Source organism: Rhinoraja longicauda, chromosome 12 (genome assembly GCF_053455715.1).
Source record: "Rhinoraja longicauda isolate Sanriku21f chromosome 12, sRhiLon1.1, whole genome shotgun sequence".
Classification (NCBI taxonomy): domain Eukaryota; kingdom Metazoa; phylum Chordata; class Chondrichthyes; order Rajiformes; family Arhynchobatidae; genus Rhinoraja; species Rhinoraja longicauda.
Genome location: NC_135964.1, coordinates 22,643,126 through 22,665,869, shown reverse-complemented (window position 1 = coordinate 22,665,869; position 22,744 = coordinate 22,643,126). Strand labels below are relative to the sequence as shown.

Here is a 22,744-nt window from a genome sequence, read left to right as displayed (position 1 = left end):
TGTCTGTACAGAGGTTGTAGGTTCTCCCTGTGACCGCGTGGGTTTTCTCCTGGTGTGCCGACTTCCTCCCACACTCCAAAGACGTACAGGTTTGTGGGTTAATTGGCTTCGGTAAAATTATAAATTGTCCCTATTATTATTATATTATTAGTGTATGGGATGATCGCTGGTCGGCGCAGACATGGTGGGCTGAAGGGCCAGTTTCAACACTATTTCTAAAGTCTCTATGCCCTATTCATTCAAGTATCTAAGCGGATACCTCTTCACTGTTGTTACTGTTCCTGCCTCCACCACCTCCTTTGGCAGCTCATTCCAGATACCAACTACTCTTTGTGTGAAAGATATACCCCTCAGGTCCACTTTAAACATGCCCCCCTCCCTCCCTCATCTTAAACCAACACCCTCTAGTTTTAGACCCCTACATTGGAATCAAACTCTGGCCTTCTACTTAATTTTATGTCTCTCATAATTTTAGTTTAGAGATACAGCGTGAAATTAGGCCCATCGGCTCAACAAACCCACGCCGACCATCGATCATCATCCGTTAACACTAGTTCTATGTTACCCCATCCTTGCATCCCTACACACGAGGGGCAATTAACCCCTGACACACGAGGGGTAATTAACTCCCTACACACGAGGGGTAATTAACCCCCTACACATGAGGGGTAATTAACCCCCGACACACGAGGGGCAATTAACCCCCGACACACGAGGGGCAATTAACTCCCTACACACGAGGGGTAATTAACTCCCTACACACGAGGGGTAATTAACTCCCTACACACGAGGGGTAATTAACTCCCTACACACGAGGGGTAATTAACTCCCTACACACGAGGGGTAATTAACTCCCTACACACGAGGGGTAATTAACCCCACGAGGGGTAATTAACCCCCTACACACGAGGGGTAATTAACTCCCTACACACGAGGGGTAATTAACTCCCTACACACGAGGGGTAATTAACCCCACGAGGGGTAATTAACCCCCTACACATGAGGGGTAATTAACTCCCTACACACGAGGGGTAATTAACTCCCTACACACGAGGGGTAATTAACTCCCTACACACGAGGGGTAATTAACCCCACGAGGGGTAATTAACCCCCTACACACGAGGGGTAATTAACCCCCTACACACGAGGGGTAATTAACCCCCTACACACGAGGGGTAATTAACTCCTTACACATGAGGGGTGATTTACAGAGGATAATTGACCTACAAACCCGCACATTTTTGGGAGGTGGGAGGAAACCGAAATCCACGGGATCACAGGGAGAATTCATGGAATTATGTACCTGCATCTGTGTTCTACCAAGAACATATCTACCTTGAACTACTGGCCAGGCAGCATATGGTCAGGCAGCATGTTTCGGTTCGAGACCCTTCTTCAGGTCTCGACCCGAAATGTCACCTATTCCTTTTCTCCAGAGATGCTGCCTGTCCCGCTGAGCTACTCCAGCATTTTGTGTCTACCTTCGATTTAAACCAGCATCTCCAGTTCTTTCCTACATACCTTGAACTACTCACAGGCATCCTGTAATTTATATTCTAACTAATTAAAAACTGTTATTACGTAAATGATAAAATTAATTATCTGAATAACATACATCTTGGTTGGACATCTCCCAGTAAGGTCGTTCCCCATATGACATGACTTCCCACATTACAATCCCATAACTCCACACGTCACTTGCTGAAGAGAACTTCCTGTAGGCTATTGCTTCGGGTGCAGTCCATCGAATAGGAATCTTTCCGCCCTGTGTTAAAAAAGAAGTGCATGTGAGTTAGCTGTACTATTGGGTGCAAACATAGGATCAAATTAACACATCAATTATGAAAGGAGCAAGATACGTATGTCTTGTAGCCTGCACTGCCATTTAATATGGTCATGGCCAAAATCTGCGTTCAGTTTAGTTTAATTTGGTTTAGTTTAGAGAGACAGCATGGAAACAGGCCCTTTGGCCCACCGAGTTCACACCGACCAACTATCACCCATACACTAGTTGTATCCAACACTCTAGGGACAATTTGCAGAGGCCAATTAACCCACAATCCCACACGTTTTTGGAAAGTGGGGGGAAACCGGAGCACCCGGAGAAAACCCACGTGGTCACAGAGAGATCATACAAACTACATAGACAGCACCCGTAGTCAGGATCGATCCTGGGTCTCTGGCGCTGTAAGGCAGCAACACTACCACTGCCTTAAACTACCTTTATCTATCTACAGTATTTGTCCAATCCTTGTTTAACAAATCCCTATCTAACTCAGCTTTTAAGCTATTAGTCTTTGCTTTGACTATCTTTTGAAAGAAAGAGTACCAAAGACCTATGACTTTTTGACAGAAAACATTTTGCCTCATCTCTTTAAGTTGGTAATTCATTACTTTCAAATAGAATAGTTTCTATATGATACTTATTCAATTTAAAACTTTGCCTACAGTGATATTAAACTAACAATTTCATATAGGCGGAAGTGGCGGCGCCTAACGGCTGCGGCTCGCTAGCAGTCTGTTCGTCTTTTTCCCTTTTTTTTTGTTGTGTGTCGGTGTTGGGATGGTTTTTGTTTTTTTTTGGTTGTGTATGTGTGGGGGGTGGTGGTGTGGGTGTGGTGGGGGAAACCTTTCTCTTTTAGGTCTCTTCCTCACGGCGCGGGGTGCGACTCGGCCGCGGGGCCTTCCATCGCCCGGTGCGGCCGCTGGACTTAACATCGCCCAGTGCGGCTCGGCCGCTGGACTTAACATCGTCCGGTGCGGCTCGGCCGCTGGACTTAACAGTGCCCTGTGCGGCTCGGCCGCGGGGCGCAACATCGCCCGGCGCGGCTCGGCCGCGGGACTTTACATCGCCCGGCGCAGCTCGGCCGCGGGACTTTACATCGCCCGGCGCAGCTCGGCCGCGGGACTTTACATCGCCCGGCGCGGCTCGACCGCGGGGCCTAACATCGCACGGCGCGGCTTGGCCGCGAGACTTTACATCGCTGGTGCGGCTCGGCCGCTGGACTTAACATCGCCCGGTGCGGCTCGGCCGCGGGGCCTAACATCGCACATCGCGGCTCGGCCGCGGGGCCTAACATCGCACGGCGCGGCTCGGCCTCTGGACTTAACATCGCACGGCACGGCTCGACCGCGGGACTTAGCTGCGCACGGCTCGGCCGCGGGGCCTTCCGTCGCCCGGCTCGGTCACGGGACGTTTCAGCGCCCGGTGCGGCTCGGCCGCGGGGACTTCCATCCCCTTGCGGGGACTGTGCGGGTCGGTCGGGGACGAGCTGTCTGTCCGTGGGCGTGGGGAAGAGAGTGGAAGTTTTGTTGCCTCCATCACAGTGAGGGGGTGTTTGGAGTCACTGTGATGGACGTTTGTGTTGAGGTCATGTGTCTTGTGTTCTTTTTTTGTGTATGACTGCTATGTAATTTCGTTCGGTACCTTGGTACCGAATGACAAATAAAGCTCTGTTGAACTGTTGTTGAAACTAGGAACTGCAGATGATGGTTTACAAAAAATGACACAAAGTGCTGGAGTAACTCAGCGGATCAGGCAGCTTCAATGGAGAACAGGGTGATGTTTTGGGTTGGGACCTATTTTTAGACCAAGTGATCTTTATAAAGCAATGATGTGTGGAAATAGTCATGACAGGTAGTCCTTGTGCAGTATGGGAAATATTGCAAACAGAGGAATGGCTGAAAAGCGAAGCCAGATATTGAAAATAAAAAGGAAACACATATTTAGGAGAGATCTGTGAAGAAGTTCCCCACATTTTATTAAAGAGGTGTATTGAAGGTGCGCGATTGGAAGGTGGTTGTGTTCAGAAGATCCTGGGTGGTCTTGTACCAGAATCAATAGAACTTAACAAGCAAGTAAAAATTTACCGACTTCATGAAAGTAACCTTGTTACTTGTTTTCCAAACAAATTCCATCTCACTGAAGATATGAATATAAATCCCTCACCATCAAAGTCATTCATTTCCCTTCCATTCCCATTTATTATTTATTCCCCTTCCCTCTCTTTTGTTCAGTCTGATCCCCTTTCCCCTTCCATGTTCAGTTGCAAAGAGAAGGAACAGGAATCAATTTGACAGCAAATGATGTGAAGAGAGTTCCTTCCTCTGTTGTCAGGCTTCCGAATGGTCCTTCCACAAGCTTCGGTACTATCTGATTCATCTCTGTACTGCTGTGGACATTGTACTTTGTCTATGAAATACCATCTTTCCAATTGAACAAGTCTCCTGATGCCATTACAGCACCTCTGTCCTCAAAACACCTCTCCTTCCAGGTGGCCACATCTCTCCTGATTCTATCTGCCATTACCTTTGTCAGAATTTTCTTACGCTGTATTTTATCAAATGCTTTTCAAAGATCAGCGTGTCTGACACCCAATCAATTTCATTCAGCGTGCAGAATTCAGAATAGCTTTGTCCTGTGGAGTTCTACCCAATGGAAGATGAGTTGAGAATGCTTCGGCTCAACTCTCTTCTAACCTTTAACATTGCCAAGCAGGAGGAGATCTTTATCTTCCCTGCATGACTGAATTGAAGCCAATTGTTGATGTAAAAGGACACATTGTTCTACAACTTGAATTCTCAAAATCCTGGAACCAAAGCATATCGACTTCGAACTATTCTCTCGTTATTTTAGTTTCTGCCTCTTTTTGACATATTGTTATACACAAAGTTAAGTATGCTTTGTATTGATTATGTCGTATAAAGATGATAAAGCTACTGCTTTTAGAATTACCCAGCAATTGGAGTTGAACTGGCAAACAGATTTTATTTTTTAAGTTTTAGTTTTTAGTTTTAGAGATACAGTGTGGAAACAGGACATTTGGCCCATCGAGTCCGCGCCGACCTGTGCCATTCTAACAATAGGCTAACATTATCCTACACACTGGGGACAATTTCCAATTTTTACCAAAGCTAATTAACTTACAAACCTGCACGTCTGTGGAGCGTGGGAGAAAACCGGAGCATCTGGAGAAAACCCATGTGGTCATGGGATGAAACGTACAAACTCCGTACAGACAGCACCAGTAGTCAGGATCGAACCCAGGTCTCTGGCGCTGTAACACAGCGACTCTACCGCTGCGGCACCATTCCGCCCCAATAGATAAAGAGCATATATTTTGTATTCTTTATTTATGACCAGCATTCGACGTAGGACATTTGAGAAAAATTGATTTTTAACATAGCAAGATAGTGAAGGGTATTTCTACTCATGCAAAGGAAAGAGAAAACGGAGTAAAACAAAAAATCTATGTAGTGTCACCTCCCCAAGGTTTGGTTATATTAAAAAAACCTAAAAAGAATTCTGAAATACAGTAGCTACATAGTCCCTCAGCTCATTATAGCATTTTGTCATCTCTTACATAAAACAGGCCCAAAGCGAAGTGAAGCATGACACTAATGGAGTTATAAATATCACACTGGTGCTCTCCTATGCAGGATATGGATGCAACCTCTCGAGCTCATTTCTTGCTCTGACGAATGGTGTTTTGTAAAAAGACTACATTGAGCTAAAGTTGGTTCATGCAGCTCAAACATATATACCCTAGTTATTAGGCAGCAATTTTCTCTGGAACATCCGAAGTTGAGGGGGCTTGACAGAAGAATGTAAAGGACCAGAGGACCAGTGATCCGGAGAAGAGGGTGGTGGCAGTCGGCGGACGCAAAGACAAAGGGCCGATAAGAGGAACCAGAGGGTCTTAAGGGCCTGTCCCAGTTACACGATTTTTAAGGCGACTGCCGGCGACCGTCAAAGTCGCAGAAGATCGCCGAGATTTTCTTTTACCCTACGACAATGACAACAACAATGTCGAGTCAGGTCGATACAAGTTACTTTTTTTGTGAAACTAGCACCTGGCTAAGAGATTACACGTCTTCGGAAACTTCGCGAAATTCCCACGCTTACCTGACCGTCAAACTGTTGCCTCCAATCTACCTGCCAAATGTCCTGACGGTAAATAAATTGGTTAAACAAAACTATCTTCTGGTATCTTCAAATGCCTTTTCTTAATTTAATATTACGTGCTTCTAAATGCATCTGCGACAACCCAGCAATCCTGGGGACAACATGCGACAGCGCCCGCAATAAGCTACGATACCTGGCGACAAGCCAGCTGTCGCCGAGAAATTTCTATCTGGAAATTATTTCCCCGACGTGCCGAGATCCGCTACGATTCATTGAAGACGCCTCACGATCATGCCCGTGACACCTCGGCGAACATTTGGCGACAGCCTAGTCGCCGGCAGTCGCCTTAAAATCGCCTAAGTGGGACAGGCCCTTTACCTTCTGCGCCCTCAAAGTCCGCTGTGGGAGGTGACTGTGGGGCACGAAGGCTGAATGGTGGCTGGTCAAGAAAAGGGATGATGGTTCGCTGGACAGAGGCGACAGCTGCAATAGGCCTTTATGGCCAGCTGCAGCTGGGACTTTGAAAATGGCGCCAAATCTGGCGACTTTTGTATATGGTCCCAGCGGGCTATTTTTATACACTTTGTACTTAATCTGGGATTGTGTTTATGCATAGTAATAATTTACAGAACTGTATGCAAAAAAGAATTCCACCATTTCTCTGTACATGTGATAATAAAGAACAATTGAACATAGAAACATAGAAAATAGGTGCAGGAGTAGGCCATTCGGCCCTTCGAGCCTGCACCGCCATTCAATATGATCATGGCTGATCATTCAGCTCAGTAGCCTGTACCTGCCTTCTCTCCATACCCCCTGATCCCTTTAGCAAAAAGGGCCACATCTAACTCCCTCTTAAATATAGCCAATGAACTGGCCTCAACTACCTTCTGTGGCAGAGAATTCCACAGACTCACCACTCTCTATGTGAAGAAATGTTTTCTCATCTCGGTCCTAAAAGACTTCCCCCTTATCCTTAAGCTGTGACCCCTGGTTCTGGACTCCCCCAACATCGGGAACAATCTTCCCGCATCTAGCCTCTCCAACCCCTTAAGAATTTTATATGTTTCTATGATCCCCCCTCAGTCTTCTAAATTCCAGCGAGTACAAGCCCAGTCTATCTAGTCTTTTCTCATATGTAAGTCCCGCCATCCCAGGGATCAATCTGGTGAACCTTCTCTGTACTCCCTCTAAGGCAAGAACGTCTTTCCTCAGGTTAGGAGACCAAAACTGCACACAATACTCCAGGTGCGGTCTCACCAAGGCCCTGTACAACTGCAGCAGAACCTCCCTGCTCCTAAACTCAAATCCTCTTGCTATGAATGCCAACATACCATTCGCTTTCTTCACTGCCTGCTGCACCTGCATGCTTGCTTTCAATGACTGGTGCACCATGACACCCAGGTCACGTTGCATCTCCCCTTCTCCCAATCGGTCACCATTCAGGTAATACTCTGCTTTCCTGTTCTTGCCGCCAAAGTGGATAACCTCACATTTATCCACATTATATTGCATCTGCCATGCATTTGCCCACTCGCCTAATCTATCCAAGTCACTCTGCAGCCTCCTAGCATCCATCTCGCAGCTAACACTGCCACCCAGCTTCGTGTCATCCGCAAACTTAGAGAACCATTGAACCATTGAAATTATGAGATCAGAGGTGGGAGAGACAGTGCAACAATAGAGGGCTAGCTATAAGGTGAGCGGGGAAATGTTTAATGGAGATATGTGGGGCAAGTGTCCAATGTGCTGACTCTCCGGTAACTCCATTCAGTTCGTAGACTGCATGTGGAGTCCACAGGGCAACCTCTTTCCTGGGGTGGGTCACTCTCATTGTATGGCAGCACAGTGGTAGAGCTGCTATCTCTCAGCGCCAGAGACCCGGGTTCGATCCTGACCATGGAGTTTGTACGTTCTCCCTGTGACCACATGGATTTTCTGTGGGTGCTCCGGTCTCCTCCCACACTCCAAAGGTGTGCAGGTTTGTAGGTTAATTGGCTTTGGTAAATAAATGTGAAAATTGTCCCTTGCTTGTAGAATAGCGCTAGAATATGGGCCGATCGCTGGTTGGCGTGGACTCGGTGGGCTGAAAAGCCTGTTTCTGCCCTGTATCTCTAATGTAAAACTAAACTAAACTAAACACCGAAGATAGACATAAAATACTGGAGTAACTCAGCAGGTCAGGCAACATCTCTGGAGAAAAGGAATAGATGACGTTTCGAGTCGAGACCGAAGTGATGAGGTTGGTCATTTAGTTTTGTTTAGAAATACAGCATGGAAACAGGCCCACTGAGTCCATACCGACTATCGATCACCCATTCGTACTAGTTCCATGTTATCCCACTTTCGCATTCACTCCCGACACACTAGGGGCAATTTACAGAGGCCAATTAGCCGTCAAACCTGCACGTCTTTGGGATGTGGGGGGAAACTGGAGCACCCGGAGGAAACTCATGCGATCACAGGGAGAATGTGTAAACTCTACACAGACAGCACCCTTACTTAGTCAGGATCGAACCCTGGTATCATATCATATCATATCATATATATACAGCCGGAAACAGGCCTTTTCGGCCCTCCAAGTCCGTGCCGCCCAGTGATCCCCGTACATTAACACTATCCTACACCCACTAGGGACAATTTTTACATTTACCCGCCAATTAACCTACATACCTGTACGTCTTTGGAGAAGACGTATCTGGCGTAGTGAGGCATCAGCTCCACCCGCTGCGCCACTGCGCCGCCCATTTCTGGTGGGAACGCAGGCAATTGAGGTAGAGGCTCATCCTGAAACCAGGTCTGGCATGCAGCACTTGAGTTTAGTTTAGAGAAACAGAGTGGAAACAGGCCCTTCAGCCCACAGAGTCTGTACTGACCACCAATCACCTATATACCAGTACTATCCTACACACTGGGACAATTTACAGATAGTCAATTAATAGCCAATTAATCTACAAACCTGCACGAGTTTGGGATGTGGGAGGAATCCGGAGCACCCGGAGAAAACCAACACGGTCACAGAGAGAATGTGCAAACTCCACGCAGACAGCACCCAAGGTCAGGATTGAACCCGGGTCCCTGGTGCTGTGAGGCAGCAGCTCTACCACTGTGCCACTGTGCCATCCTTTGCTTTTATTATTTTCATCTACTCCTGTTGTAATCAGGTTAAAACTCAAGACGCGGCAATCTCACGCCCTGAACACTAACGTCCTCAGCAAAGCACTGGTGAACACGTTTGCACAAAATTCCTTTTCTTGCTGTTTAATGAAAACACCAACCTATTCCTTCAAATAGGCAGATGCCTGCAGACATGCGGCTTAACGTGAAAGCACCTGGCCTTCATTTTAACAATTCAAGATTCAGCAGCAGCTGGCTGTGAACAAAAATCCAGTAATCCCAAGAAGGTTCTCAATATTAGCCGTGATTTCAACAAAGCTTTTTGGAGTTCACACATCAAAAGAGAGAACTTTGAACTCAACCAGTGGTAGATATGACTGTTTGATTTTCACAGCAAGACACACGGGTAATAGATCTGCAATCCCACGTGCCTGCTGGGAAGAAGGCCTGCCCTGTAACAGGCACATCGCAGATACATCGCCTTTGCCAAAGTTTCCAAAGAACAGACAGTTCTGTCACTAGGATCTGTCAAGCCTGTGAACTTTTATCTTCTTGTATTCTATAGGGTAAACTTGCTGCTTCTTCCATCTGTTCTAAAGCCCAGCAAGATGTTCCGAGCTCTACCCAAGAAAACTGGGACAGACTAAGGAACAGTGATGGGCCAGTACTTCTAAATAACTTCAGCACCTAGCAATTAGCTTGTGATTAACCAATTAGTCCAATTTTATGGAAAACGATGAAAAGAGACAAGAAAAATCAGGCAAATTTAAATTTTGAAATAAAAGAGGGGCAGTGAAGAAAGCAGGTGCAGCAGGCAGTGAAGAAAGTGAATGGTATGTTAGCATTCATAGCAAGAGGATTTGAGTATAGGAGCAGGGAGGTTCTGCTGCAGTTGTACAGGGCCTTGGTGAGACCGCACCTGGAGTATTGTGTACAGTTTTGGTCTCCTAATCTGAGGAAAGACATTCTAGCCTTAGAGGGAGTACAGAGAAGGTTCACCAGATTGATCCCTGGGATGGCAGGACTTTCATATGAAGAAAGACTGGATAGACTAGGCTTATACTCGCTGGAGTTTAGAAGACTGAGGGGGGGATCTTATTGAAACATATAAAATTCTTAAGGGGTTGGAGAGACTAGATGCGGGAAGATTGTTCCCGATGTTGGGGAAGTCCAGAACCAGGGGTCACAGCTTAAGGATAAGGGGGAAGTCTTTTAGGACCGAGATGAGAAAACATTTCTTCACATAGAGAGTGGTGAGTCTGTGGAATTCTCTGCCACAGAAGGTAGTTGAGGCCAGTTCATTGGCTATATTTAAGAGGGAGTTAGATGTGGCCCTTGTGGCTAAAGGGATCAGGGGGTATGGAGAGAAGGCAGGTACAGGTTACTGAGCTGGATGATCAGCCATGATCATATTGAATGGCGGTGCAGGCTCGAAGGGCCGAATGGCCTCCTCCTGCACCTATTTTCTATGTTTCTATGTTTCTAATGCATTTGTGTTTTTGTGCATACATGGAACATAGCACATTGAAAGTTATTTCAGACATTGCAATCTTATTATAGAGTCATAAAGTCATACAGCTTGGAAACAGGCCCTTTGGTACAACTTGCCCTCACTGTCCAACATATCACATCATTGCTTATCTCACCCGCCTGCGTTTGGTCCATATCCCTCTAAACCTGTCCTGTCTATGTACCTCTCTAAATGTTTCTTAAATGTTGTGATGGTACCTGTCTCAACTATTGTTTAGATGAAAGTGGGAGTAAAGGAGTAATGTAATCCTGTCTAACCTGCACTTGAGTGGAAAAATAAAATCCTGCTGTAGTAAATTATTCAAATGGAGCATTAAAGTTGTGTGAAATAAATCCCTAAAATAGATGGATCTTTAGTTCTTCTTGATTCATTGACTATGGTACCCCTGTAGAACTTATAACAGTAAATGGCAAAATAGAGAACTTAGCTGTAGTCTATTGTATTAAACTAAGACAGTGTGGCAAGCATAGATAAAGGTACAAAAGTGTTGACTGCTGTCATTTTAAAATTAAAAGTAACAAAGATATGTTGAATATTTTACATGACAAACAGTTTTGAAAAGTATAAAGCACAAAGTGCTGAAGGAATTCAGAGGGCCAGGCAGCATCTGTAGAGGGAATGGGCAGACTACCTCTTGGGTCAGGACCCTTCTACAGACTGCTGAAGACAGACTGATAGAAAAGTGTACATTGATCCACATGACGTAAGTCCCAGAGATCCCTTGGTCCCAGTCTTTCACCCTACCAGTCCACACTTTATTCTTTGCTACTTCCACCAGTTGCAATGTGCTCCCCCCACCTTCCCCTTCCCATCTCTTTCTACCTTCCAAGGGATAACTCTCTCTGTGACTCCTTGTTTCGCTCATCCCTCCGCACCCATTCCAACCTGTTCTTGGGCATTTTCCCTGCACCTCTCTCACTTTTATGCAGAAATCTAAACAGCCCTTCCAGGTGAGGCAGAGTTTCGCCTGTACCTCCTACAACCATGTCTCCTTTATTCGATGCTCCCAATGTGCTTTCCTCTACATTGGTGAGAGCAAATGCAGACTAGATGACCACTTTGCCAAACACCTGCACTCTAACTACTGCGCCCACCGATAGATCTGGGCTGCAAACCACTTCAATTCGAAGATTGATCTGACTTTCCCCAGCCTTCTTCACTGCCAGGGTGAGGCCAAACACAAACTAGAGGAACATTGTCTCATTTTTCTGCCTGGGTAGTCTACAACAAACAAACACACACACTCATGCGCGCACACGCACACACACACACACACAATTTTTCACACAGAGGGTGATGGGTATATGGAACAAGCTGCCAGGTAGTTGAGGCAAGTACTATAACAGCATTTAAAACACATTTGGACAGAAAAGGTTTAGTGGGATATGGGCCAAAGGCAGTAGGCGGCACTAATGCAGATGGGGCATCCTGGTCAGCATGGGTAATTATGTCCATGGCAATTTTATTCATCTCAGGAGTTGGGACCATATAGTGTGTTCCATGTCTGAAACATTAATACACAATGCATCCCCCTTGAAGGTTTTGACATTTCATTCACAATGTTGAACTAAAACATGTTTTTTTTTAACATCGTTTACCTATTTGATGAGGTTTAATTTTGAAATTGTCTGATGTTATTTTTAACATTGTTTATTAATTATATTAGCTGTCGTGTCTAATTTTGCTAGGAATGACATAGAACAGCAAATTCCCAGAACTGAATGATTGTTGGCATTCAGCTGAATGACATTTTGTCATTTTTAAATGAATCTTGTATTAATAGACAGAATGTAGTTGAACATTAACTATACTATAATAACATTTTGGGCAGGCACATGAATAGGAATGGTTTAGAGGGATGTGGGCCAAACACAGGCAGGTGACACTAGTGTAGATGGGACATCTTGGTCAGCATGGACGAGTTGGGCTGAAGGGCCTGTTTCCATGCTGTATGAATCCAGAACTCTTTGACTCCATTTCCTATCCCCTCTGTTCGCACGTATACATAATTCTCTGTAAGGACTATAATAAACAATAAAAAATATATATACACACATACATATAATGTAGATATAATGAGCTGGTCAGATAATAAGTACTACCACTGGATGTCCTACTTCCCCCTAAATTGAAGTTACCTTTCATCATTACTATGTTCCATCAAGTGTAACAATTACCTGAAAGCTCTGCAAGAATACCTTCATTACCCAGACTAGGGAAGCTGCCAGATCTCAAGGAGTTGGCTTGCCATGTGCTTTGTCGGAGCGAGTCAGATGGCCAGTAGAAGTTGGCTTTGCTAGCACTCATATTCCAGGAACAATGTTTTTTTATAAATGTACTTCACCATGCTTCAGACACATGCCTGTACATTTGAATTCTTTTTCATGCTTGAAATGAAATCAAATATCCAGCGATAACTGCAAATATTATTACTGTGAATATTATCAAAGATTAAGAAGGCATTGTTTTAAGGTGAGAGGGGCAAAGTTTAAAGGAGATGTGTGGGGCAAGTTTTTTTACACACAGAGGGAGGTGGGTGCTTGAAACGCACTGCCAGGAGTGGTGGTGGAGGCAAATACAACAGTGTAATTTAAGAAAATAACTGCAGATGCTGGTACAAATCGAAGGTATTTATTCACAAAATGCTGGAGTAACTCAGCAGGTCAGGCAGCATCTCAGGAGAGAAGGAATGGGTGACGTTTCTGGTCGAGTCTGAAGAAGGGTCTCTACCCAAAACGTTACCCATTCCTTCTCTCCTGAGATGCTGCCTGACCTGCCGAGTTACTCCAGCATTTTGTGAATAGTGTAATTTAAGAAGCTTTGGATGGATGTGCAGGGAATGGAGGGATATGGATCATGTACAGGCAGACGTGATTCGTCTGAAGAAGGGTCCGACCTGAAACGGCACCTATCCATGTTCCCCAGGGTAGCTACCTAACCCTCTGAGTTACTCCAGCATTTTGCGCCTTTGTTTGATATTAGTTTATTTGGCACCATGTTCGGCATAGACAATGCAGGCTGAAACGCCTGGTCTTGTGCTGTACTCTTCTATGTTTCTATGTTCCAATACAAACTCCTTTATTTCTTCAGCTGAAGCAACATAGTCCAGTACCTCTTATCAGTTACGGGAGTTTGGGGAATCCAGAAAGCATCTGAGAAAGTGAACAGAGACAATAATGCATGGATTCTGTGCAGTGAATCTTGATTCACTACTAATCATTCACGTTGGATATTAAATGGGGACAGTATTCCAAGTTATGTTGTGTCATATCCCAGTGGATATAGCCTTCATCCAAATGCACGGATGCATGACCACTCCCATATTACTGCTACCCATGCCTGGCCAAGGCATGCATGTCTATTTCCTCAGAGGTATATCCATAAACAAAAGCTGGCTATGTCACACCAGCTGGCACAGTGGCGCAGCGGTAGAGTTGCTGCCTTACAGTGCCAGAGACCCGGGTTTGTTCCTGACTATGGGTGTACAGAGTTTGTACGTTCTCCCTGTGACCACATGGGTTTTCTCCAGTTTTCTCTCACACTCCAAAGATGTGAGTTAATTGGCTTGTGTAAATTGTAAATTGTTTAAGTATGTAGGATAGTGTTAGTGTACGGAGTGAGTGATTGTCAGCACGGACTTGGTGGACCGAAGGTCTGTTTCCACCTCGTACCTCTAAAGTCAAAAGTAAAGTCAGTCCATCCTTCAGGCGAGTACTTGGGGAGCATTATTATTGCCTTTTACAATGTGTTTGATTCTTATCACAGCAGTTTGAATCTAGTAATGTGCCAGTGTTTGCCCTGGGGTGACAGCATCTGTAGAAGCACTAACCGGCAGGTTTTGGCATGGCCGATGCGGTTGTAAATAGTCCTGTTCCCTGCGCTGATGCGGCTGATCAGTCTCTGTCTAGGTGTCCCATTCTACGACTGAACATCAGAGCCGAGCTATTCATCACAATTACTGTGAACGGCGGGCCATGGAACAAATGCACAGATGTTGTGTTGCATAGACAATGACACTGACACCACCATGTGCATCTGGAGTACGTGGCAGATCTACTGACTTGGATTTACTCCAAAGATGCACTGAGCTGGACTAACCATGCCAACTCTCATTGCTGCTGATGACTATTTGTGTAACATCTTATTTCAAAGACCTACCTGGAGAGTTCTGTGCAATGAAGAAGAATTAAGATGAATTATCAACACCTGTACAGATGAAAACACGTCCATCTAAATATATTTTAATTGTATAATTCAGTGGTATTAAGCATTCTGTGTAGAATACAATGGTATTAAGCTTTATGGATATAGAATTCAGCGGTATTAAGCTGTGTGTGTAAAATTCAGTGACATTTACTTTTATCAGTGTTGAATTCAGTGTCATAGAATTATTCAGCACAGAAACAAATCTTTCGGTCCAACTTGCCTGTGCCGACCAAAATGCCCCCTCTACACTAATCCCACCTGCCCATGTTTGGCCCATATATGTCTAAACCTTTCCTAAACATGTACCTGTCCAAATGTCTTTTAGGTGATATTAAGCCATCTTCCAGAAAAACCTTTGATCAAATGGACATTATAATAATTAAGCACAAAATGCTGGAGTATTGGTGAAAAACTGGAGCATAGGCTACTTGCTTTCCCTCTCTCTCCATCCCCTCCTCCTTCCCAGTTCTCCCACCAGTCTTACTGTCTCCGACTACATTTTATCTCTGTACAGCCCACTCCCCTGACATCAGTCTGAAGAAGGGTCTCGTCCCGAAACGTCACCCATTCCTTCTCTCCAGAGATGCTGCCTGTCCCGCTGAATTACTCCAGCATTTTGTGTCTATCTTTGATTTAAACCAGCATCTGCAGTTCCTTCCCACACATAATAATTAAGTATTTGGACTCAATCTCTGAAATGATTGTCATTCTTCACTGATGATGTTTTACTTACAGTGGTTGTGTAAGCAGCCTCTGGGTCATCTTCTAACACTCTGGAAAGACCAAAGTCTGACACTTTGCAGACAAGGTTACTATTGACAAGTATATTGCGAGCTGCCAGGTCCCGGTGTACATATCCCATGTCAGACAGGTATTTCATGCCAGATGCTATTCCACGAAGCATGCCCACTAGTTGGATAACCGTGAAATGTCCATCATGTTTCTAAAGAGCACAAGAGTTTAGAAAACTCTATTAAACACAGAAACTATTTATGCTACAGCTCTCTCCATGAAATAATTTAGCTTTGTTCTTTATTGTACTGTACAATAATTTTAAAAAGGTCAGTGACAGAGTATAATAGTTCTACACAGTGATTTTGTTGAAGACAGAGGTGCCGGTACATAATTAAATAACAGTTCATGCAATGCTATCAATGCCTGTATGGTTATCAATATAGTTTCAATATATTATCAATATACTATCAATATCGTTTCTAACTTCATAAAGATGCCGCCACTCTGAACAGGCGGCTATTACCACAAAAAATGCACTGGTTCTACATTAAATGTGATGCTTAAGTTTACTTTAGTTTTGGGATACAGCATGGGTACATGCTGATCTTTGATTACCCGTTTACACTAATTGTTTGTAATAGAGGACAATGAACCTACAAACCCGCACATCTTTCGGATTTGGGAGGTACTTGGAGCGTCTGGGGAACCGAAACAGTCACAGGGAGAAGGTGCAAACTCCACACAGACACAGACCATGAGGTTGGGATCTGCTGCTGTGAGGCAGCGGCTTTAGGAGCTGCATCTCTGTGCACTGTTGTATGTTCCATAAACAACTGTTTATGTTCCATAAAGAACTCAATATGTTTTGTTTCCACCATTAAATCAGCTTAATCGATTTTTGTGGGTTACTCCATACATAATCTGCCATGGTTATTTGACATCTATTTATCTACTTTTCCACTTTAGTTCCTAATCCATAACCTAATGTCACATTTTCCTCTTTACGGGTTGAACACCGATTTCCCGGCAAATGATGATCCGCCCCCCCCTCCCTATAATCTGGACACAATTATGAGAGCACAGTTGAAATTTCCTGAGCGGTCGGGTGAGGCATTGTAAACTGAACGTGAATGGAATGACCTACTGACCCATCCCCTGCTCCCACCGTCTCCCCAGCCGTTTAGAGCCCTGGTTTCCAGCCCCACTCCCGACTCACAAGGAGCACCAGCAAACCCCTCTCACCTGCTGCTGTTTCTTGCTGTTCTTGGTGGCTTTATTCGCTCTCCGTTCGACCACTGCCGCCTGCTTCTCCCGTCGCCCAGTCCAGTCGGCCTCCCTCCCGTTAGGTTAACCATCATTTGCAGTCATCAGCGATAACGGAAACCATTCCCTCCCCTATGGTCTGTTACAACCAGGCTTTACTGTAGACGGACCATAGTGGAGGGAGTGGTGTCCGTTAATGCCGATGACTGCAGATGATGGTTAATAGACAGAAGGACACAAAGTGCTGGAGTAATTCAGCAGATTAGGATCTATGGCGAACGCGGATAAGTGACATCGGGACCCTTCCTTAGTCTGATTCAATCGGCTGGTTTAGTCCAGCACTTTGTGTTTCAGTGTGTAGGGCACTGTGGGGCTCCCTCCTCTCTCACCTGCTCTTGCTTCCAAGGTAGAGTATGTCAGCGACTCTGAGGGAGAGGGAGGGGGAGGTGGCAGCAGAGGGGAGGGCTGGAGTGAGGAGAAGAGGCTGACTGGACAGAGTGACAGGAGAAGCAGGTGGTGGCGGTGGGATCAAGCCACCGCTAACAGCAAGAAACAGCAGAAGGTGACTCCCGGCAAGTCGGGAGTGGGGCTGGAAGCCAGGGCTATCAACGGCTGGGGAGATGGTTGGAGCCGGGGATGGGTCAGCAGGTCATTCCATTCACATTCAGTTTACATTTTATATATATTTTTAAGGTTTCTGGCACTCCGTGGTGATTTACAGACACGGGCTAGAGCTGTATTGTCGTTTCATTATCACATGACCTCTGTTGGCCCGGAAAAATGGATAATCCAGAAAGGTGCTGGAACTAAGGGTGCCGGGAAATCGATGTTCAACCTGTACCTTCAAGCTCATTTTATGAACTCTCTCTTTTAATTAGTCTGATTAACTCAACACAGTTTAAAAGAGATGGCCGTCAAATTGGAATTGATAATAATCTTTCATTACGCTCCAAAGACGTACAGGTATGTAGGTTAATTGGCTGGGTAAATGTAAAAATTGTCCCTAGTGGGTGTAGGATAGTGTTAATGTACGGGGATCGCTGGGCGGCACGGACTTGGTGGGCCGAAAAGGCCTGTTTCCGGCTGTATATATATGATATGATATGATATGATATGAAATGGTTGATGCTATTTAAATATTTTAAGTAACAATAATGTTAAGCATTTTTGAATTGTAAATGTTTTAAGACTGCTATATTTTAGTCATCAAGTTATCGAGGCATATAGTGAGTAAGTAGACTGAGGAAAGACCAGTCTTGAACTAATATAATGGAGGAACAAACTATGGAAGAGAAATAGCCTAATCCAGTTCATATAGACTTGGCTTGCTGTGTCTGTTCTTTGGACCTATTCTGTTGCCCTCGTACCACTTTGCAAACTTGGTGCATTACTACCACAATGGAAGTTTACACCTTGGCTCCTATCCTTACATAGCCACATTTATAGGTAGAGATGCTGCCTCACGATGCCAGAAACCTGGGTTTGATCCTGACTAAGGGTGCTGTCTGTGTGGAGTTTGAACATTCTCCCTGTGACCGCGTGGGTTTTCTCTGGGTGCTCTGGGTTCCTCCCACATTCCAATGACCTATGGGTTTGTAGGTTCATTTACCTCTGTCCCTAGTGAGTGGATGCGAAAGTGGGATAACTTGGTGATAACTAGTGTGAACGGGTGATCGATGTTCGGTGTGGACTCAGTGGGCCGAAGGGCCTGTTTCCATGCCGTATCCCAAAACTAAAAAAATCTAAATGTAATGCATGTTGTATCAGACTTTAGCATGGCCTTTCTTGTTCTGCTCGCATTGATCTCTGTGTAAGGCCACCGGCAATATAAAGAGAAAACTCAGGCGTGATGATGAGCTTAATATTTGTGACCATGAGGTGAATGCTGAGTGTACTGGGGACAGCGTGCAGCTGAACCTTGGCTATGTACCACTGGCAAATGAAGCTCTCAGTGTGTGGTTCAGCCCCAGGATCTGTCACGGGCAAATAGTTTAGTGCTTTTATCTGAGATTTTACGAAAAGTCAAAATAAAAGTAACCATAATCAGAAACATAATCCCCAGCTTAAAAAAGAAAGTGAATTGTCTTCTGAGGGAGTAGGGTTAATCTTACAAGACAGGGGAATTGATAGCTGGTAATAAGGATCTGTGGTATCACTCATAACACACCAGGCATCAGTCCTTTAAGGCATTTTTCACCTATGGCTGCACTCATATGCATATGGAAGTATTAAATTAATATGTTAATTTGAATACCGGTTCACTATGGTCCATTAACTTCAACACTTACAGCTACAAAGTCTCAATAACTGTATCTGATAATCAGATTTTCCTTTGTTATGACACCAGTAATAAAAATAGACAGTTGAATTTCACGTGATCGTGCACTTCACACCGCGCAGAACTCCAAATTGGTTTGCAACAAATAAACCTAGGTCTGTTTCTTAGTGTAGAAGTTGTCTATGAATTAAAATGATACAGGATTTTAATCTGTTGGTTTTCTCACCCTCAGAAATGAGTCCAGGGATCCATTTTCCATGTATTCCACGACTATCATGACTGGCCGGCCTGTGGGTGAAGCAGAGGGAACAAGCAAAACGTTATACAAAGTTACTTGTGTTTGGCTCAAGTACAAAAGTTAAGGGATGCAATGCTGAGGCTAGGGATGTAATGGTAAGGCTAGGGATGTAATGCTGAGGCTCGATAAGGCACTGGTCTGGCCGCATTTGGAATATTGTGAGCAATTTTGGGCACCATGTGTGAGGAAGGGTGTGCTGGTTCTGGAGAGGGGGTTTACAAGAATGATCCCAGGAATGAGTAGATTAACATATGATGAGCATTTGACGGCACTGGGCCTGTACTCGCTGGAGTTTCGAAGAATGAGGGGGGACCTCTTTGAAACGTACAGAATAGTGAAAGGCTTGGATAGAGTGGGTGTGGAGAGCTTGTTTCCACTGGTGGGAAAGTCTAAGACTAGATGTCATAGCTGCAGAATTAAAGGATGTTCTTTTAGGAAGGAGATGAGGAGGAATTTCTTTAGTCAGAAGGTGGTGAATCTGTGGATTTTCTTGCTACAGAAGGCTGTGGAGTCCAAGTCAGTGGATATATTTAAAGCAGAGATAGATAAGATTCTTGATTAGTACGGGTGTCAGAGATTATAGAAATTGCCTAATTTTGCTGCTATCACTTATCTATGATCTTATGAAGAGTGAGAGTTTGAGAATCGCAGGAAGATTTACTTGCATGGGCACCTCACATGTTATGTCTGTTTGATTCATGCGTTTTTGAACTAATGCTCTTAATATCAAAGCCTGATTTACGCACTCATACAGCATTTTTGGAATAACGCACTCAAATTTGCACCTGGCAGCTCGTTGCTTACACGTTTAATTTACGTGTTTTTGAATTATGTGCTGCTTTTCAAGGATGTAACCCTCCCGTGTAAACCCCCCACAAGCTGCCTGGACAAACATCTGATTTGATTATTAGGGAGTGAAAAACAAAATTGAAAGTTTGAGCTTTAAGAACAAACAAATTGATAATAGAACACAAGATCACTCTAGGCACACAACCCAACCCCTCCACAGATTTCAGGGGCCCTATCAAGTCCTCTGTAATCTCTGTACAGATTGTTTTTGACACTTTGTTTGTCTTAGACTTCTGTGGTGAGGTCTTTCTCTGTCTTGATTAAACAGAATGAGGGAAACTCATAGCTCGGAGTTTCCATCCCATTGAAAATGTGCTGGAAATTTCAATGCTGGCAGGACACTGTCATTTAATTTTTATTTTTTAGTGATACAGCATGAAAACTGGTCCTTCGGCCCTCCGAGTCCACGCCAACCAACGATTATCCATACTCTAGTTTAGATTTTACTTTAGACTTTAGAGACACAGCATGAAAACAGGCCCTTGGACCCATTCGAGTCTGTGCCGACCAGCAATTACCCCGTACACTAGCACTATCCTGCACACTAGGGACAATTTTACAATTTTGTAGAAGCCAATTAACCTACCAACCTGCACGTCTTTGGAATGTGGCAGCGGAGCTGGCTCGAAGGGCCAAATGGCCTCCTCCTGCACCTATGTTAAAACCAGATCACCCGGAGAAAACCCACACGGTCACAGGGAGAATGCACAAACTCTAAACAGACAGCACCCGTGGTCAGGATCGGACCTGGATATCTGGCGCAGTAAGGCAGCAACTCTGCTGCTGCACCACTGTGCCGCCCTGTAGGAACCTCCATGGAACCTACATGTAGGAACATTTCCTGCTTATTCAGTCCCAAGGTGACATTGGGATGTCATGGGCTTTTTGGGGATCACAGGCCTCACTGTAGACTTTTCTTTGAATGAGACGTCTGCATATTTTGTTCTCATTTCAACTGTGCATAAGGAATAAGGATAATGTGACAATATGCGTGCAGCACATAACTTGCATTCAATGGATACAACAAATGTAAGCACCCTTAATGTGATTTGCAAAAAGCTGAAGGTAAGAGCAATAGTAAAAAACACTTTTTTGCTCTCGTGCTAAATGCTCCTCTGGCAGCTTATGGCATGACAAAGGAATGCACAGGTGACCTATTGGGTCAAAACCATACTTCAGACTGGCAATGAATCTGAAGAAGGGTCCCTAACCGAACCAAAACGTCTCACGTCCATTCCCTCCGCAGGTGCTGCCTGATCCACTGAGTTCTTCCAGCACTTTGTGTTTTGCTCAAGATTCCAGCATCTGCAGTCTCTTGTGTCTCTGTTCGGATTCTATCCCATTTATAGTGGGTGCATTGAACTTGAAAGCGTGCACCACCAGACTCAGGAGCCACTTCTTCCCCTCTGTTATCCAGCTTCTGAACAGTCTTTTCATAAGCTAGGGTACTGTCCGATTCACCTCTACTCTGTTGCAGACATTGAACTCTGTCTATGGAACTGCTGTGCTACAATGCTGAGAACTATATTCTGCACACTGCATCTTCCCCTTTGCTCTACCTATTGTACTTGAATTTGACTTGATTGTACTCATGTATAGTATCATCTGATCTGATTGGATATCTTGCAAAACAAACCTTTTCACTGTAGCTCGGTATACGTGACAAAAATAAACCTAAACCCTCAATCCCTGAGAGCCCCAGAACATTGCAAAGGTTTTTGCCTCTTTTATTTTAATATTTGTCTGCATCATATTCAGCAAGACCCAAGTAAAGGCAAATCAGCCCAACTGAGTTATCATAAAATGACAGCATCTTTCATGGCAACGACTAAGCAAGCTATGGAAGAACTGGGAAAACTCAGGCAAATACTCAAATTGGCATTGAATCTTGGATTAATGATTTGGAAAAGCATTTCAATAATCTGTTAATATGTTTAATTCATTCTTTTAACAAAAGGACATGTAGTGTTAATTATCCCCCGCTACAATATGAATTAATGAGTAGGTACTGTATGCTTTAATGGTTTGGCTTGTCATAATTCTGGACAAACTCAACTCATTTGGTGCCAGAATTAGAGAAGAACATTCACCAGTTTAATGCATATGCATGACTGATGTGCTCATTATATCAACATCACATCTCAGAAAATCCTAATGTTCATGTTGGCTTCCAGTTCGGAGCTGGCACATTCCTAGCAGTTCCCAACGTTACCTGGAAGAGAACACGTTGTTCTCTTGTTTTGTTAATAATTTGAGTAGAAAAAAAAGCACATTTTCGATCCACAGTGTGGCTGCACGATCAAATTCATACCCAGTTTCACTTAATTCCCCACAATTGTATTTGAATAACTTGCTACAAATTAGAAAACAGGAATCATAGATCACTTTAAGACTCTAAGCAGGTAAAGGACCTACAGCCTCTTGAGTCTACTCTAGTCTTCATTAGTGTGAGGCTGAGGATTAGTCACATGCCCTTACGCCAATCCCCATATCCCTTAATCAGTGGAGTTCAAACACATATTGATCTCAGCTTGGAAAGCACTCAACGACTGAATATCCATG

The 22,744-nt window shown here is 44.4% G+C and overlaps 1 protein-coding gene across 1 annotated transcript in view; it reads right to left on the bottom strand.

Moving 5' to 3' along the window:
- Positions 1-22,744, bottom strand: part of epha6 (eph receptor A6) — a 450,797-nt gene that overhangs the window by 14,930 nt on the left and 413,123 nt on the right. Inside the window, exons 12-14 of the mRNA XM_078409157.1 lie at positions 19,262-19,323; positions 15,493-15,702; positions 1,616-1,765 (exon numbers count right to left, since the gene is read on the bottom strand). Coding sequence (XP_078265283.1) covers positions 1,616-1,765; positions 15,493-15,702; positions 19,262-19,323 — 422 coding nt within the window. The remainder of the gene's footprint in view (positions 1-1,615; positions 1,766-15,492; positions 15,703-19,261; positions 19,324-22,744) is intronic.